The 18,755-nt window shown below is 42.4% G+C and overlaps 1 protein-coding gene across 1 annotated transcript in view; it reads right to left on the reverse strand.

Moving 5' to 3' along the window:
* Positions 1 to 997: 997 nt before the first annotated feature.
* LOC118373966 (probable G-protein coupled receptor 156) overlaps positions 998 to 18,755 on the reverse strand; it is a 45,601-nt gene continuing 27,843 nt past the window's right edge. The window contains exons 3-9 of the mRNA XM_035760299.2: positions 16,207 to 16,334; positions 15,945 to 16,080; positions 15,614 to 15,724; positions 12,760 to 12,981; positions 12,389 to 12,625; positions 4,988 to 5,146; positions 998 to 4,653 (exon numbers count right to left, since the gene is read on the reverse strand). Of these exons, the coding sequence (XP_035616192.1) occupies positions 3,163 to 4,653; positions 4,988 to 5,146; positions 12,389 to 12,625; positions 12,760 to 12,981; positions 15,614 to 15,724; positions 15,945 to 16,080; positions 16,207 to 16,334 (2,484 nt within the window). The 3' untranslated portion in view covers positions 998 to 3,162. The remainder of the gene's footprint in view (positions 4,654 to 4,987; positions 5,147 to 12,388; positions 12,626 to 12,759; positions 12,982 to 15,613; positions 15,725 to 15,944; positions 16,081 to 16,206; positions 16,335 to 18,755) is intronic.

Below are 18,755 nucleotides of genomic sequence, written 5' to 3' on the forward strand. Positions count from 1 at the left end.
GTCTGGGAAGAGAGGCAAGTAGTGCTTGACTGAGGCATTCACATGCACCAGGTAGGCTGTTCTCCCGTAACAGGTAACAGAGCACACAGGAGCCGGGTTGGGCGCAGGCAGCCACCGCATACCCCATGCCCAGACAAACAAGATATTTGACCACCCAATCCATCTCTGCTTCCTGCACCCCGGTCCCAGCCGAGGTACCGGCATCCAAGAAAGGAAAATCGCCATCGCAATTCCAAGATTCCTCAAACATGCTACACGTCTTTCCAGGGAGTTTGTACGCAGTACATGGTTTGAGCGAGGGCTGCCTTAACGTGCTCCGAGACAAACTAAATACAGATGGTGAGTATCTTTCAGAGAAATTTTATAACCGTATGACTGAGGGGATGATCTTGAACCCGAACCCGGTTTAGCCATCGTCGTCTCAGTCGTTTTCTTAGTCATCTTACTCATTGCACCAGCAAATTGAAGAATAACAAATTATTTGTGAGTAGACAACTTATGAGAACAAGTATAACCTTCAGCACACAACGTCCAGGGCGTAAACACGCTCTACCAATATGGGGCAGTTTAGTTTGCGAAACGTAAAACAGTCTTGTACCGAAGTTGACTGATTAAAAGGGAAGTGCTTCTCAATGTCTTGACCTTCTTTTGTCTACCTCAGTTTGGTGCTATGAGGGAATTATGAAACATGAAGTATGTTATTCATGTATTCTTAATGGTCTAATTAACTAAATCAGTTACCATTAATCCAACAGGGAACAGTTTTATGGCGTCATTTTCCGTGTTTAGTAGTAGACTTTGAGTTTAGAGAATTTATCAAAGTCTATAAAGCACAGCACACACAGTAGCATCATATCAGCTTTAAATACTGTGCAGATTCTGTATCCTTAACGCCAGCAAAATAACCAATTTACATAAACTCATTCATTCTGAACATGAATGAAGAAGCATTGGCAGCCGGTTGTGATAAAGAGAAGCAAACCTCAGGCATACTGGGTGAAGGGGACAGGTCAATAGGCTATAATAGATCATCAATCAGCTCACAGAGAATTACAATTGATTGTTATTGGAGGCAGAGCTTCCAATTAAAATGCAATACATTGAGTACATTGTGCACTTGCACGCATGCACACAAACAGGCAAATCAATAAAAATACCAACATACAGTACTTCATTGAGGGATTTTGATGTTTGAAAAGGTAAACAAAAGCGTACATGTCATTCCAACTCAGTCAAAATGGTTACAATGGGCCTACATATTATTTACTATATGTATTGACAGGAGGCTTCTGAGGGGAGAATGGCCCATAATAATGTCTGGAATGGAGTTAATGGAATGCTATCAAACACATGGAAACCATGTGTTTAATGTGTTCGATACCATTCCATGAATTCTGTTCCAGCCATTACTATGGTCCCCTACTCCCCAATTAATGTGACACAGGCCATCTGTGGTATGTACAATGAGCTCCAAAGGTATTGGGGCCTTGACATTTTTTGTTGTTGTTTTGGCTCTGTACTCCAGCACTTTGGATTTGAAATTATACAATGAGTGTATTTTCATCCATATTGGGTGAACCGTTGGGAAAATACAGCACTTTTTGTACATAGTCCCCCCCATTTTAGGACACCAAATGTACTGGGACAAATTCACTTATGTGTATTAAAGTAGTCAAAAGTTTAGTGTTGGTCCCACATTCCCAGCATGCAATGATTACATCAAGGTTGTGACTCTACAAACTTGTTGGATGCATTTGCCGTTTATTTTGGTTGTGTTTCAGATGATTTTGTGCCCAATAGAAATACATGGTAAATAATATATTGTGTCATGTTGGAGTCACTTTTATTGTAAATAAGAATAGAATAGGTAATAGAATAACTTTCTCACTCATCATTATTCATGATTTATTCAGGACTATCCACAATCATGGTAGCATCCACATTAATGTAGAAGTGTTTAGAAGCATTCTACTCATATTTACAAGTGACTCCAAAATGACACAATACATTATTTACCATTCATTTCTATTGGGCACAAAATAATCTGAAACACAAGAAAAACAAAAAGCAAAAGTTTGTAGAGTCACAAGCTTGCTGTAGTCATTGGACTACTTTAATACATACAGTACCAGTCAACAGTTTGGACACACCTACTAATTCAAGGGTATTTCTTTATTTTTACTATTTTCTACATTGTAGAATAATAGTGAAGACATCAACACTATGAAATAACATATATGGAATCATGTAGTAACCAAAAAGAGTGTTAAACAAATCAAAATATATTTTATATTTGAGATTCTTCAAAGCAGCCACCCTTTGCCTTGATGACAGGGTTGCAAACCCTTGGCATTCTCTCAACCAGCTTCACCTGGAATGTCTCTATACCTTTGGTCCCCTAAAATATGGGGACTATGTACAAAAATTGCTGTCATTTCTAAATGGTTTACTCGATATGGATGAAAATCCCCTGAAATTAAAACTGACATTCTGCACTTTAACATCCTAGTCATTATATAATTTCAATTTAAAAGTGCTGGAGTACATATCCAAAAGAACTAAACATGTGTCTCTGTCCCAATACTTTTGGAGTTCACTGTATGTGGTAACAGATAAATAAAAGTTGTTTTTTGTAACATGTAACAATCTATATGATCTACTGTAAATACTGTATCATATTTAGCTACAAATATACATTTTCTATAACATAACCTAGAGACATTGGCAGTTAGAGCAATTAATGAAAGACAAAGTCAATCAATTAAAAGCAGATCGCAGACATCATACAGCAATCTCAATCCATTGAACAACACACCCCAACTTGGTCCCATTTCTAAAACACTTGCAACCAAATGAAAGAGTTTCTAAGGTGATTGTTGTTAGGTAATGTGTTGCAAGGATACTCCTCATGTAGATAAGGAAGAACATTACCATGAATGCAAAGTCAGATGTTTTGCCTTCTAAATAGCCATGTTGGATGGGTAGGCCTACAAGGAAAGCATTTACATCAGTTCACACTCAATTTACTACTTCTCAATAGCGTTACAACACTGCGTAAACTCAATTGTTCTGCCGTGAACTGGCCATTGAAAGTAAATTACAACACAATTTGACTTGAATGATTCTTCCGCAGCACCCATTCAAATGAGGCTCCAGACAGGCTCATACGAAGGTGGGATTGAGGTCTTCCTTGAAGTTGACCACAGGGTGTGTGGAGCGGCAGAGGCCAGCGACGCCACTGCACTCACTGTCCGAGGAGTATGAGGAGGAGCTGTCGCTGGAGGGGTGGGAGCCGTGTGGCAGGCAGGCATTGCAGTAGGGTCGGTGGTAGTAGCAGTAGTCAGCCGAGCTGCTGGAGTCTGAGTCCCAGTAACCATAAGAGTCCCTGCCACGGTCTCGGTCTAGCCCTCCCTCACCGCCCCCCTCCCCGTTTGAAGGGCCTGAGTGGGTGTGTCCTGAGAAGGGGGTGATGGAGCATTTTCGAGGGGGTGGTAGCCGGTGATCCCACCTCGAGCCATGCCTCCCACACCTATTTGTTACTCTATGCCCTGCCTCTTCCCATCCCTCTGAATCACTGTCTTCAGGGCGGAGGGGACTGGTCTCTGTGCCAACAGGCTCAAGCTGGGGTTGTGTTTTTGAGGGGTGCTTATCAAGTTGTAAGGATCCAGCATCCCTCCTCCTTCCCCAGCGAGGAGTCTCTGACCCTGGGTAGTAACAGGGCGGAGGCCCCCCTCTGGGTTGATGGAAAGGAGGTCTGCGTTTCCTCATCACGTAGGGGGAGATACTGGGGTAGCGGAAGAAGAGAGGGGGATGATGGGTGCGAGGGGCATGGAGGGAGAGAGGAGAGCGGACTGAGGGGTCGGTCGAGGAGGGAAGAGTGGGTCTCCTGATCCCCCTGCTGTGATTGGGTGAGCGGAGGGCCGTTTCCATGACAGGGACCACACTCAGTTCCTGGAGGATCTCCTGCAGATGCTCACTGCTCACAAACCCTGCCGGCCTGACGCTTGTAACCCTTGGCAACACGGGATGGCCATGGCAACCTGAGGGTTCTGACTTTCCCACCGGAAAGAGATGGGAAGAAGTAGTGACATAGTTTGACTGACAGGAGGGTATGGTTTTTGTCCCTGCCCTCGTCCCTGGTGTCCTGACTCCTGTCCTGGAGAAGACAGAGGGCTTAGGGGAGACTGGGAGGTTAGACCTCACTCCTCCACACTGCTGCTGGGACCCATTCCCCTCAACCTTACACCACCCTGTCTCAGTCTCCATCCCTGCACCCTGGATGTCTTGACCAAATTCTACACTCCACTGTTTAACATTCACACCATCCCCGGGGGGAGGATAGAGGGCAGGTGGAGGAGTAGAGGGAGAATCAGAAGAAGGTGTATAGACAGCAGAAGTAGTGGGAGGAGCAGACAGAGGAGGTGCAGAAAAGGGAGGAGAAGAGAGGGGAGGTTCTGCTATGTCCCTGTGTGGCAGGGGAGTTGGAAGGCAGTCCGACTGCACAACTATGGTCTGGGTGAATGAGGAGTGGAGGTTGGTGGTGGAAGAATCAATTTCCTGGTCCTCGTGGGGGTGGCTACTGGACATGAGCCACAGTAGCTTGTCTTTGGCATTGTTCACCTGCTCCTGCAGACTGTCAATCACAGCATTTTTCTGCAAAATGACACCAACAAGCTTTAAAATCCCCTTCAATACAAAAAACATTATCAACAACAATCTGGGACCTAAAGAGTTGGGTGAAAGGTTAAAGATGCGTGTAGAGTTATAGGTTATATGGGAAGTTAGTGATGAATAAAAGAGTACTCAGAATACAAAGCAAATGAGTTTAGGTAGGTATGTATTCTAGTGTTGAGGAGTCACAGAGATTATGTTGAATACAGGACCATGTAGGGACCATTTTATTCAGTAAGGGGGAGATTCACCTCCTTCTATAACCATTAGAGGGCAAGTGAGGGATAAAATACTACATCGCCTACACACTGACTACCTCATTGAGGAGCCTCTTCATGGAGTTGTTCTCCCCCAGGAGGTAGTAGATCTCATCCTGGCTGTAGACAGACTGGACACTCTTACTGGGGCTGCTGAAGTACTTCGCCATTTGACTAGGGTTGTTGTGCTCCTCCTCAAACCGACGCCACTGGGTCAACTGGAAAGAGGGGAGAAAGAGGGAGGGAAGAAAGGGAGGCCAAGGTAGAGAAAGAGGGGGATTATGATGGATAGTCGGATAACTGTCAGACAAGTGTGCCACACCCTTGGAATCTCCAGGGGTGTGGCACTTCCTTTCCGTCCAGGATGCATTCCTGTATCATTGCATCAGCTGACCACCAGCTACTTATGGGGAGTCATTAATGTGTGGGGCAGGCTGCACCATGTTGACTCATGGAGATCCAATGTGTGTTTGTATGAGTCACACTCCAGTGTTAACACACACGCACACACACAATGGCAAGGTATGGGAAACACTCACGTAGCCACTCAAATCTCAAATTGGGCCTGGGGGTTTCTGTCTGTCTGTCTGTGATGTGTAGGGGCACGTCGATCTCGTCATACTCGTATTTGTAATATTAACTGTTTTTATCACACTTGATACTCGTAATTTGATTTACTCATGATTGTAAAACCCGGAAGTACACTTCAAATGCAGCCAGGTCACCTGTGATACAAGTCAGAATTCAACGTCCATCCATGTCTGAGGACGTTGGGAGATGATGTGGAAACTGACCACTAGGGGCATCCGTGAGCACTGTTACCTTCAAGTAGGTTTCAGGGTATTGTGGACAGGGATGGTGGATGGGCATAAGCATCTGCCTCTGATGCCAAAGGTTGCAAGTTCAAATCCAGTGATAGAAAGTTGTTTTTTTAATTTTTGTTTTAAGACTGTCCAGAGCCTTAACCCTTACCTTAACCATTCAGAGTTAATGCCTAAACTTAACCTTGAACATTTCGAAATGTGACATTTGAGAAACATGGATGTCTAATTCTTTAGTGAGACTGAGAGCTAGTTGTTTAAATGCCGGTAAGGCCTATACATCAAGTGCACATAACTGTGCTATCACTCAGAGTGCATTGTTATGTTCCTTCCTTACTGTGCTATCACTCAGAGTGCATTGTTATGTTCCTTCATTACTCTGCTATCACTCAGAGTGCATTGTTATGTTCCTTCATTACTGTGCTATCACTCAGAGTGCATTGTTATGTTCCTTCATTACTTTGCTATCACTCAGAGTGCATTGTTATGTTCCTTCATTACTCTGCTATCACTCAGAGTGCATTGTTATGTTCCTTCTGTGCTATCACTCAGAGTGCATTGTTATGTTCCTTCATTACTGTGCTATCACTCAGAGTGCATTGTTATGTTCCTTCATTACTCTGCTATCACTCAGAGTGCATTGTTATGTTCCTTCATTACTGTGCTATCACTCAGAGTGCATTGTTATGTTCCTTCATTACTGTGCTATCACTCAGAGTGCATTGTTATGTTCCTTCATTACTCTGCTATCACTCAGAGTGCATTGTTATGTTCCTTCATTACTCTGCTATCACTCAGAGTGCATTGTTATGTTCCTTCATTACTCTGCTATCACTCAGAGTGCATTGTTATGTTCCTTCATTACTCTGCTATCACTCAGAGTGCATTGTTATGTTCCTTCATTACTCTGCTATCACTCAGAGTGCATTGTTATGTTCCTTCATTACTCTGCTATCACTCAGAGTGCATTGTTATGTTCCTTCATTACTCTGCTATCACTCAGAGTGCATTGTTATGTTCCTTCATTACTCTGCTATCACTCCAGAGTGCATTGTTATGTTCCTTCAGCTATCACTCAGAGTGCATTGTTATCATTACTCTGCTATCACTCAGAGTGCATTGTTATGTTCCTTCATTACTCTGCTATCACTCAGAGTGCATTGTTATGTTCCTTCATTACTCTGCTATCACTCAGAGTGCATTGTTATGTTCCTTCATTACTCTGCTATCACTCAGAGTGCATTGTTATGTTCCTTCATTACTCTGCTATCACTCAGAGTGCATTGTTATGTTCCTTCATTACTCTCCTATCACTCAGAGTGCATTGTTATGTTCCTTCATTACTCTGCTATCACTCAGAGTGCATTGTTATGTTCCTTCATTACTCTGCTATCACTCAGAGTGCATTGTTATGTTCCTTCATTACTCTGCTATCACTCAGAGTGCATTGTTATGTTCCTTCATTACTCTGCTATCACTCAGAGTGCATTGTTATGTTCCTTCATTACTCTGCTATCACTCAGAGTGCATTGTTATGTTCCTTCATTACTCTGCTATCACTCAGAGTGCATTGTTATGTTCCTTCATTACTCTGCTATCACTCAGAGTGCATTGTTATGTTCCTTCATTACTCTGCTATCAGAGTGCATTGTTATGTTCCTTCATTACTCTGCTATCATTCAGAGTGCATTGTTATGTTCCTTCATTACTGTCCTATCACTCAGAGTGCATTGTTATGTTCCTTCATTACTGTCCTATCACTCAAAGTGCATTGTTATGTTCCTTCATTACTCTGCTATCACTCAGAGTGCATTGTTATGTTCCTTCATTACTCTGCTATCACTCAGAGTGCATTGTTATGTTCCTTCATTACTGTGCTATCACTCAGAGTGCATTGTTATGTTCCTTCATTACTGTGCTATCACTCAGAGTGCATTGTTATGTTCCTTCATTACTCTGCTATCACTCAGAGTGCATTGTTATGTTCCTTCATTACTCTGCTATCACTCAGAGTGCATTGTTATGTTCCTTCATTACTCTGCTATCACTCAGAGTGCATTGTTATGTTCCGTCATTACTCTGCTATCACTCAGAGTGCATTGTTATGTTCCTTCATTACTGTGCTATGACTCAGAGTACATTGTTATGTTCCTTCATTACTGTCCTATCACTCAGAGTGCATTGTTATGTTCCTTCATTACTGTCCTATCACTCAAAGTGCATTGTTATGTTCCTTCATTACTCTGCTATCACTCAGAGTGCATTGTTATGTTCCTTCATTACTCTGCTATCACTCAGAGTGCATTGTTATGTTCCTTCATTACTCTGCTATCACTCAGAGTGCATTGTTATGTTCCGTCATTACTCTGCTATCACTCAGAGTGCATTGTTATGTTCCTTCATTACTCTGCTATCACTCAGAGTGCATTGTTATGTTCCTTCATTACTCTGCTATCACTCAGAGTGCATTGTTATGTTCCTTCATTACTCTGCTATCACTCAGAGTGCATTGTTATGTTCCTTCATTACTCTGCTATCACTCAGAGTGCATTGTTATGTTCCTTCATTACTCTGCTATCACTCAGAGTGCATTGTTATGTTCCTTCATTACTCTGCTAGAGTGCATTGTTATGTTCCTTCATTACTCTCCTATCACTCAGAGTGCATTGTTATGTTCCTTCATTACTCTGCTATCACTCAGAGTGCATTGTTATGTTCCTTCATTACTCTGCTATCACTCAGAGTGCATTGTTATGTTCCTTCATTACTCTGCTATCACTCAGAGTGCATTGTTATGTTCCTTCATTACTCTGCTATCACTCAGAGTGCATTGTTATGTTCCTTCATTACTCTCCTATCACTCAGAGTGCATTGTTATGTTCCTTCATTACTCTGCTATCACTCAGAGTGCATTGTTATGTTCCTTCATTACTCTGCTATCACTCAGAGTGCATTGTTATGTTCCTTCATTACTCTGCTATCACTCAGAGTGCATTGTTATGTTCCTTCATTACTCTGCTATCACTCAGAGTGCATTGTTATGTTCCTTCATTACTCTGCTATCACTCAGAGTGCATTGTTATGTTCCTTCATTACTCTGCTATCACTCAGAGTGCATTGTTATGTTCCTTCATTACTCTGCTATCACTCAGAGTGCATTGTTATGTTCCTTCATTACTCTGCTATCACTCAGAGTGCATTGTTATGTTCCTTCATTACTCTGCTATCATTCAGAGTGCATTGTTATGTTCCTTCATTACTGTCCTATCACTCAGAGTGCATTGTTATGTTCCTTCATTACTGTCCTATCACTCAAAGTGCATTGTTATGTTCCTTCATTACTCTGCTATCACTCAGAGTGCATTGTTATGTTCCTTCATTACTCTGCTATCACTCAGAGTGCATTGTTATGTTCCTTCATTACTCTGCTATCACTCAGAGTGCATTGTTATGTTCCTTCATTACTCTGCTATCACTCAGAGTGCATTGTTATGTTCCTTCATTACTCTGCTATCACTCAGAGTGCATTGTTATGTTCCTTCATTACTCTGCTATCACTCAGAGTGCATTGTTATGTTCCTTCATTACTCTGCTATCACTCAGAGTGCATTGTTATGTTCCTTCATTACTCTGCTATCACTCAGAGTGCATTGTTATGTTCCTTCATTACTCTGCTATCACTCAGAGTGCATTGTTATGTTCCTTCATTACTCTGCTATCACTCAGAGTGCATTGTTATGTTCCTTCATTACTCTGCTATCACTCAGAGTGCATTGTTATGTTCCTTCATTACTCTGCTATCACTCAGAGTGCATTGTTATGTTCCTTCATTACTCTGCTATCACTCAGAGTGCATTGTTATGTTCCGTCATTACTCTGCTATCACTCAGAGTGCATTGTTATGTTCCTTCATTACTCTGCTATCACTCAGAGTGCATTGTTATGTTCCTTCATTACTCTGCTATCACTCAGAGTGCATTGTTATGTTCCTTCATTACTCTGCTATCACTCAGAGTGCATTGTTATGTTCCTTCATTACTCTGCTATCACTCAGAGTGCATTGTTATGTTCCTTCATTACTCTGCTATCACTCAGAGTGCATTGTTATGTTCCTTCATTACTCTGCTATCACTCAGAGTGCATTGTTATGTTCCTTCATTACTCTGCTATCACTCAGAGTGCATTGTTATGTTGTTATGTTCCTTCATTACTCTGCTATCACTCAGAGTGCATTGTTATGTTCCTTCATTACTCTGCTATCACTCAGAGTGCATTGTTATGTTCCTTCATTACTCTGCTATCACTCAGAGTGCATTGTTATGTTCCTTCATTACTCTGCTATCACTCAGAGTGCATTGTTATGTTCCTTCATTACTCTGCTATCACTCAGAGTGCATTGTTATGTTCCTTCATTACTCTGCTATCACTCAGAGTGCATTGTTATGTTCCTTCATTATCTATCACTCAGAGTGCATTGTTATGTTCCTTCATTACTCTGCTATCACTCAGAGTGCATTGTTATGTTCCGTCATTACTCTGCTATCACTCAGAGTGCATTGTTATGTTCCTTCATTACTCTCCTATCACTCAGAGTGCATTGTTATGTTCCTTCATTACTCTGCTATCACTCAGAGTGCATTGTTATGTTCCGTCATTACTCTGCTATCACTCAGAGTGCATTGTTATGTTCCTTCATTACTTTGCTATCACTCAGAGTGCATTGTTATGTTCCTTCATTACTCTGCTATCACTCAGAGTGCATTGTTATGTTCCTTCATTACTCTGCTATCACTCAGAGTGCATTGTTATGTTCCTTCATTACTCTGCTATCACTCAGAGTGCATTGTTATGTTCCTTCATTACTCTGCTATCACTCAGAGTGCATTGTTATGTTCCTTCATTACTCTGCTATCACTCAGAGTGCATTGTTATGTTCCTTCATTACTCTGCTATCACTCAGAGTGCATTGTTATGTTCCTTCATTACTCTGCTATCACTCAGAGTGCATTGTTATGTTCCTTCATTACTCTGCTATCACTCAGAGTGCATTGTTATGTTCCTTCATTACTCTGCTATCACTCAGAGTGCATTGTTATGTTCCGTCATTACTCTGCTATCACTCAGAGTGCATTGTTATGTTCCTTCATTACTCTGCAATCACTCAGAGTGCATTGTTATGTTCCTTCATTACTCTGCTATCACTCAGAGTGCATTGTTATGTTCCTTCATTACTCTGCTATCACTCAGAGTGCATTGTTATGTTCCTTCATTACTCTGCTATCACTCAGAGTGCATTGTTATGTTCCTTCATTACTCTGCTATCACTCAGAGTGCATTGTTATGTTCCTTCATTACTCTGCTATCACTCAGAGTGCATTGTTATGTTCCTTCATTACTCTGCTATCACTCAGAGTGCATTGTTATGTTCCTTCATTACTCTGCTATCACTCAGAGTGCATTGTTATGTTCCTTCATTACTCTGCTATCACTCAGAGTGCATTGTTATGTTCCTTCATTACTCTGCTATCACTCAGAGTGCATTGTTATGTTCCTTCATTACTCTGCTATCACTCAGAGTGCATTGTTATGTTCCTTCATTACTCTGCTATCACTCAGAGTGCATTGTTATGTTCCTTCATTACATCACTCAGAGTGCATTGTTATGTTCCTTCTTACTCTGCTATCACTCAGAGTGCATTGTTATGTTCCTTCATTACTCTGCTATCACTCAGAGTGCATTGTTATGTTCCTTCATTACTCTGCTATCACTCAGAGTGCATTGTTATGTTCCTTCATTACTCTGCTATCACTCAGAGTGCATTGTTATGTTCCTTCATTACTCTGCTATCACTCAGAGTGCATTGTTATGTTCCTTCATTACTCTGCTATCACTCAGAGTGCATTGTTATGTTCCTTCATTACTCTGCTATCACTCAGAGTGCATTGTTATGTTCCTTCATTACTCTGCTATCACTCAGAGTGCATTGTTATGTTCCTTCATTACTCTGCTATCACTCAGAGTGCATTGTTATGTTCCTTCACTCATTCACACACATTGTTATACGACCCGACAGATGAAAATGCACGATTTTCTTACTTAGTCCTATTGAATTAACAACAAAATAGGCCAAAAAAAACATGCCTAATACATGGCTGGCTACTAATGCCTGCATTTATTCTAAGATAGGCTAATTCACTTGCCCCATTTACTGTTTAACTTTACAGAGGAGCAAAACTTCTCCCCTGACACTTATGCCACAACATTTGTACAATCAAAATAAACAATCTACACTTGTCATTTTATTTTCTAATAATCCGTCACTCTGTAAACATGTCTGGTCCAGAATAAATAATAATAGCAAGAAAGCATGGGCTTGTTATACGGCTTGTTCTAATCCAATTGTTGTCGCAGGCTCAACCGGTACTTTACAGACAGAAAAAATAGACTATAGTTGTTTAGAGCACACAGCGCTTCACACTATTTTAGTGAAAGAGAAATGCGTGCTGGCAGCTGAAAATAACTTTTTTTCCGATCACGGATCATTAGATATTCGGAATATTTTCCATATCCATTACAATACTTGTTTTGTCAGAGTACTCGGCATACCCCTAGTGATGTGCGCTAACAGTCTCTCTCACCTGAGGTACAAACAGCATACAGTTGGTGGCGAGGGTACAGATGAAGATGGCCCCAGCCACCATACTATAGACCACGTTGGGCCAGGCCTGCAGGAACCGTGACACCGGGACCCCTACTGCCGTGGACAGAGTGACCAGGCTGACCGCGGTCATGATGGTGGGGGACTGGTTGACCGGAGGGAGGCTGACGTTGCTGGTGAGACCAGCCAGGTAGGTCCCATACAGGAGCAGGCCACCCTGGAGAGAGCGCAACACAACCACATAACGTTCATGACATGTTTACCATGACAAACCAACACAAACTCAGGGGAAACAGCAACTATTTGCTCTCTTATGTGTATCTGAGTATTTCTCCCAATTATATGCTTTACCTTCATCACGGCGAGGAGGATATGCCACAGGTCTGAGTAGAGAGAGGAGCAGGAGTCCAGCTGAGACAGAGAGTAGGACATGTCCCTCTCCACCACCTTGACCACAGCCCCAATGGACCGAGCACATTTGACCGGGTCGGTTAGACTCCAGGCGGTCAGAACCAGCAGGTCCAGCAGAATCAACAGAGATACCAAGCCCATCAACTGGATGTCTCTGATGATCTGAAACACAGAGTTCAGTAATACACCATGCAACACATACACTCTGTGACACACAGGTCTTTTAACTTCTTATGGCTGCAGGGGCAGTATTGAGTAGCTTGGATGAAAGGTGCCCAGAGGTGCCCAGAGTCAACAGGCCTGCTCCTCAGTCCCGGTTGCTAATATATGCATATTATTATTAGTATTGGATAGAACACATTCTGAAGTTTCTAAAACTGTTTGAGTGATGTCTGTGAGTATAACAGAACTCATATTGCAGGCAAAAACCTGTGAAGAAATCCAAACAGGAAGTGGTTGGTCGATTTTCAACCCAGCCCCTATTGAATACACAGTGGGATATGGATGAAGTTGCACTTCCTAGGGCTTCCACTAGATGGCAACCGTCTTTAGAAACTTGAATGAGGCTTCTACTGCGTTGTGGAGCCAGATGGGAGCTCTTTGAGTCAGTGGTCTGGCAGAGAGCCAGGTCCTGGTCACACGCATTTCACATGATAGCAACCTGCGTTCCATGGCTTCTCTATAGACATAGGAATTCTCCGGTTGGAACTTTATTGAAGATTTATGATAACATCCTAAAGATTGATTCTATACTTAGTTTGACAAGTTTCTTCGACCTGTAATATAACTTTTTAAAGTTTTCGTCCGACATTCGGATGGACCTGCACGAGTGTTTGGATTTGTGTACTAAACGTGCTAACAAAAGTAGCTACTTGGACATAAATAATGGACAAATCAAGCATTTATTGTGGAACTAGGAACTGGGAGTGCATTTTGATGAAGATCGTCAAAGGTAAGGGATAATATCTAATGTGATTTTTGATTTCTGTTGACTCCAACATGGCGGATAATTTTATTTATTTTGAGTGCCGTCTCAGATTATTGCATGGTTTGCTTTTTCCGTCAAGTTAAAAAAAAAAAATCTGACACAGCGGTTGCATTAACCTGTTAGTCCTCTAGGGGCATTATTTCATTTTTGGATAAAACGACGTGCCCATTTTAAGCTCAATATTTTGTCACGAAAAGATGCTCGACTATGCTTGGAATTGATAGTTTTGGAAAGAAGACACTCTTACGTTTCCAGAACTGCAAAGATTTTCACTGTGAGTGCCTTATAACAAAAGCTTCAGGCAAAACCAAGATGTTTGAGCGACCAGGAAATGAACAGGATTTCTGAAGGTACGTTTTCCATGATCGCCTTATATGGCTGTGAATGCGACAGGAATGAACGGACACTTTCTAGCGTTTCCCCAAGGTGTCTGCAGCATTGTGACGTATTTGTAGGCATATCATTGGAAGATTGACCATAAGAGACTACAATTGCCAAGTGTCCCGCACGGTGTCTGCGTGGAAATTGGTGCGCAAAAGTCAGCTACCAGTATTTTTCCATCCGAATCAGAGAACAAAGAAGGCTTCTAGGACTGCCATTTCAATGAAGAGATATATGACAAAACACCTTGAGGATTGATTCAAACAACGTTTTCCATGTTTCAGTCGATATTATGGAGTTAATTCGGGAAAAAGTTCGACTTGTAGGTGACTGAATTTTCGGTTAGTTTCGGTAGCCAAATGCATAGTAACAAAACGGAACGATGTGTCCTACACAATAATCTTTCAGGAAAAACTGGACATCTGCTATGTAACTGAGAGTCTCCTCATTGAAACATCTGAACATCTGTTCTTCAAAGGTAAATTATTTTATTTGATCCCTTTGCTGGTTTTTGTGAATATGTTGCGTGCTAAATGCTAACGCTAAATGCTAAGTTAGCTATCACCACTCGTACACAAATTATTGATTTTCTCTGGTTCTAAAGCATATTTTGAAAATCTGAGATGACAGGATTGTTAAGAAAAGGATACGCTTGAGAGCAGGCATATTTATTTCATTTAATTTGCGATTTTTAGAAATCGCTAACGTTGCGTTATGGTAATGAGCTTGAGGCTGTAGTAATGCGACCGCATGCGGGATGGGGCGGACTATGAGGTTAAGGAGAGGTATGTCTATATTTCCATGTCTAAGAATTGTATTTATCGACATTTATAATGAGTATTTCTGTAAAATGATGTGGCTCTTCGCAATATCACCGGATGTTTTTGAAACTAGTGAACGTAACGCGCCAATCTATACTGAGATTTTTTATATATGAACTTTATCAAACAAAACATACATGTATTGTGTAACATGAAGTCCTATGAGTGTCATCTGATGAAGATCATCAAAGGTTGGTGATTCATTTTCTCTCTATTTGTGCTTTTTGTGACTCTACTCTTTGACTGGAAAAATGTTTTTCTGTGGCTTGGCTCTGATCTAACATAATCGTTTGTGGTGCTTTCGCTGTAAAGCCTATTTGAAATCGGACACTGTGGTGGGATTAACAACAAGATTACCTTTAAAACGGTATAAGATAAATGTATGTTTGAGGAATTTTAATTATGAGATTTCTGTTGTTTTGAATTTAGCGCCCTGCACTTTCACTGGCTGTTGTCATATCGATCCCGTTAACGGGATTGCAGCCCTAAGAAGTACAAGCATTTACCCTCCACCCTCCCCCTCTACACGTACACAAAGGAGGAGTGACGAGTTACAACACCACAACACACACTTCGACCAGAGTGAGAGGAGCAGACGGCTTACCACTCTCTTGTCAGGAACATGTTGGGTGAATACTCTGTAGAGCCGCCATGTTTTCCCCAGGATGGGCACAAATACCAGAGTGCTGCCAATACACAATGTCCAGATCCTGGCCTAGGATACAACACAGTAACACCCCATAATATCACCCAATATGGCATCATCAGAACAACGTGTATGTCTGTGTGTGTCTGTGTGATACTTCAGCTCCACTATAAGCGTTGTGTTGCTTTGCCATCAGCGTTGCGTCAATGTGACGTTCTACCCGCTACACAGAATGTGTCGTTTTGAAAGTGGAGAGGAAGAGTGTAGCAGGGTAGTGGGTGTGTCTTACCTGGAGTATTGCTCTGGCTCCTCCCCCTTGTAGGTGGGTGCGTTCCTCAAAAGCAAATAGGAAGCCACTGCTGTAGGTGAGGATACTTCCACACAGAGTCAGCACATTAAGGTTAGGACTGGACATCTTCACTATCCTGAGACAGAGAGAAATACACACACATATCAACAAAATAAAAGTAAAACTGTTCACGCCTGTCTATCGATTTGAGCAAGTGCATATGCTTTTAAACGTGGTTTTGTGTATGTGTGTGTGCATGTACCTGTTGTTCTTGAAGCGCAGGGTGAAGAGCAGGAAGCAGAAAGCCAGCAAAATGCCACAGGAGAGCATGGTCCAGACAACTGCACAGAGCACTGGGGAGAGAGACCGCCTCTGCAGCTCCCCTTCCATCTACAGTAGATATCAATCACATTTCAATTAGGAGTTTGTCGCAAATAAGAAACATGAGTAATTACCAACACTTTTGGTATGTGTGTGTGTTTGTGTATGTTTTTAATGTGTTAAAAGTATTATATGTGTTTTGGCTGCTATTATTAGCTTTCTGGAATGATTGGAGTTTTCCCCAAAACCTTCAACCTGTATAGTGTTTATTCTCATCACCTAAAACATTTATTGCATAGAACTTTGCAAGCCGAATGCACATAAAACAGACTACTTTCAATATATATTTTTTAAATCAACTACACATTACATAAGGTCGAGAAAATATATCATACTGCAAAAGCTTCTATAACAAATAAAACTGACACAACACTCAGGCCTTTTCTCATTTGGACAAAAGTCCATCCTCCACCCTCCTCTCTCCTCCGTGACCTGGAAACCAAGTGGTTGGCAAGGTTGGGTAGGTTACTTTCTAAATGTAATCCGTTACAGTTACCTGTCCAAAATTGTAATCAGTTACATCACTTTTGGATTACCCAAACTTCAAACTTACCCCTTCAGTTACTTTTAGATTACTTTCCCCTTAAGAGGCATTAGAAGAAGAATAAAATGTATGTTACCAATTGAACGACATTATTGCAGGATAAATCAATGTTAAAGTTTACATGGCTTCCCATATATGGATGTTACATTTGACTTTATGGGTTGGTTATGTTGGCTTCTTCTAACCCATCGCTTTTTACTACATATAATACTACAATTAAATGATATCTTTAAATTATATTTATGAATGTCCAAAAATGGATGTATCAACGACAGATTGCCCCTTTAAGTCTATCAAAAGTGTGAGCTTTGAGCATGTGTCCATTAGGCCTATGGATTTTTTTTTTAAATGTATCAGCATGAATTAGATGAGCCACTTTTATTCCATAGGCTTGGAATAAAATAATTTGCCTGATGATGAGCGATTTCATGCAAGCTCATTTTTGTCCACTTTCCCTCTCCTCGCCGCCTCTCCTTCACTACCTTTGACATTTTTCAAAAAGAGACAGAGGAGAGAGAGGACAGAGGAGAGAGAGGACAGAGGAGAGAGAGGACAGAGGAGAGAGAATACAGAGGAGAGAGAGGACAGGAGAGAGAGGACAGAGGAGAGAGAGGACAGAGGAGAGAGAGGACAGAGGAGAGAGGACAGAGGAGAGAGAGGACAGAGGAGAGAGGACAGAGGAGAGAGAGTACAGAGGAGAGAGGGACAGAGGAGAGAGGACAGAGGAGAGAGGACAGAGGAGAGAGAGGACAGAGGAGAGAGAGTACAGAGGAGAGAGAGGACAGAGGAGAGAGAGGACAGAGGTGAGAGGAGAGAGGAGAGAGAGGACAGAGGATAGAGAGTACAGAGGAGAGAGAGGACAGAGGAGAGAGAGTACAGAGGAGAGAGAGGACAGAGGAGAGAGAGGACAGAGGAGAGAGAGGACAGAGGAGAGAGGACAGAGGAGAGAGAGGACAGAGGAGAGAGGACAGAGGAGAGAGGACAGAGGAGAGAGGAGAGGACAGAGGAGAGAGGACAGATGGAGAGAGAGGACAGATGAGAGAGAGGACAGAGGAGAGAGAGGGACAGAGGAGAGAGGACAGAGGAGAGAGAGGACAGAGGAGAGAGAGGACAGAGGAGAGAGACAGAGACAGAGGAGAGAGAGGAGAGGACAGAGGAGAGAGACAGAGGAGAGAGAGGACAGAGGAGAGAGTACAGAGGACAGAGGAGAGAGAGAGACAGAGGAGAGAGAGAGAGTACAGAGGAGAGAGAGGACAGAGGAGAGATAGGACAGAGGGAGAGAGAGGAGGACAGAGGAGAGAGAGGGACGAGAGAGAGAGGACAGAGGAGAGAGAGGACAGAGGAGAGAGAGGACAGAGGAGAGAGAGGACAGAGGAGGAGAGGACAGAGGAGAGAGAGTACAGAGGACAGAGGACAGAGGAGAGATAGTAGAGGGGAGACAGGAGAGAGGACAGAGAGAGGACAGAGGAGACAGGACAGAGGAGAGAGAGGGACAGAGGAGAGGTGAGAGAGGACAGAGGAGAGACAGAGGAGACAGAGGAGAGAGAGTACAGAGGAGAGAGGACAGAGGAGAGAGGACAGAGGAGAGGAGAGAGAGGAGGACAGAGGAGAGAGGGACAGGAGGAGGACAGAAAGGACAGAGGAGAGAAAGGACAGAGGAGAGAGGACAGAGGATAGAGTACAGAGGAGAGAGAGTACAGAGGAGAGAGAGTACAGAGGAGGAGTTGCAGGAGTTGCGCAAATGCGAATGAGAAAAGGCCTCAGTGTCCTCTTCTAAGTAGAGGTGGAAGTTTAAGGTGAGGAGATGAGGTCACTGACGGGAGAGATCACCAATGGCGCTGACCCCACCGTTACTCTTTCAGGGGTTGAAGTATGGAAAGAGTCTC

The sequence above is a fragment of the Oncorhynchus keta genome, chromosome 34 (assembly GCF_023373465.1).
Source record: "Oncorhynchus keta strain PuntledgeMale-10-30-2019 chromosome 34, Oket_V2, whole genome shotgun sequence".
Lineage (NCBI taxonomy): Eukaryota > Metazoa > Chordata > Actinopteri > Salmoniformes > Salmonidae > Oncorhynchus > Oncorhynchus keta.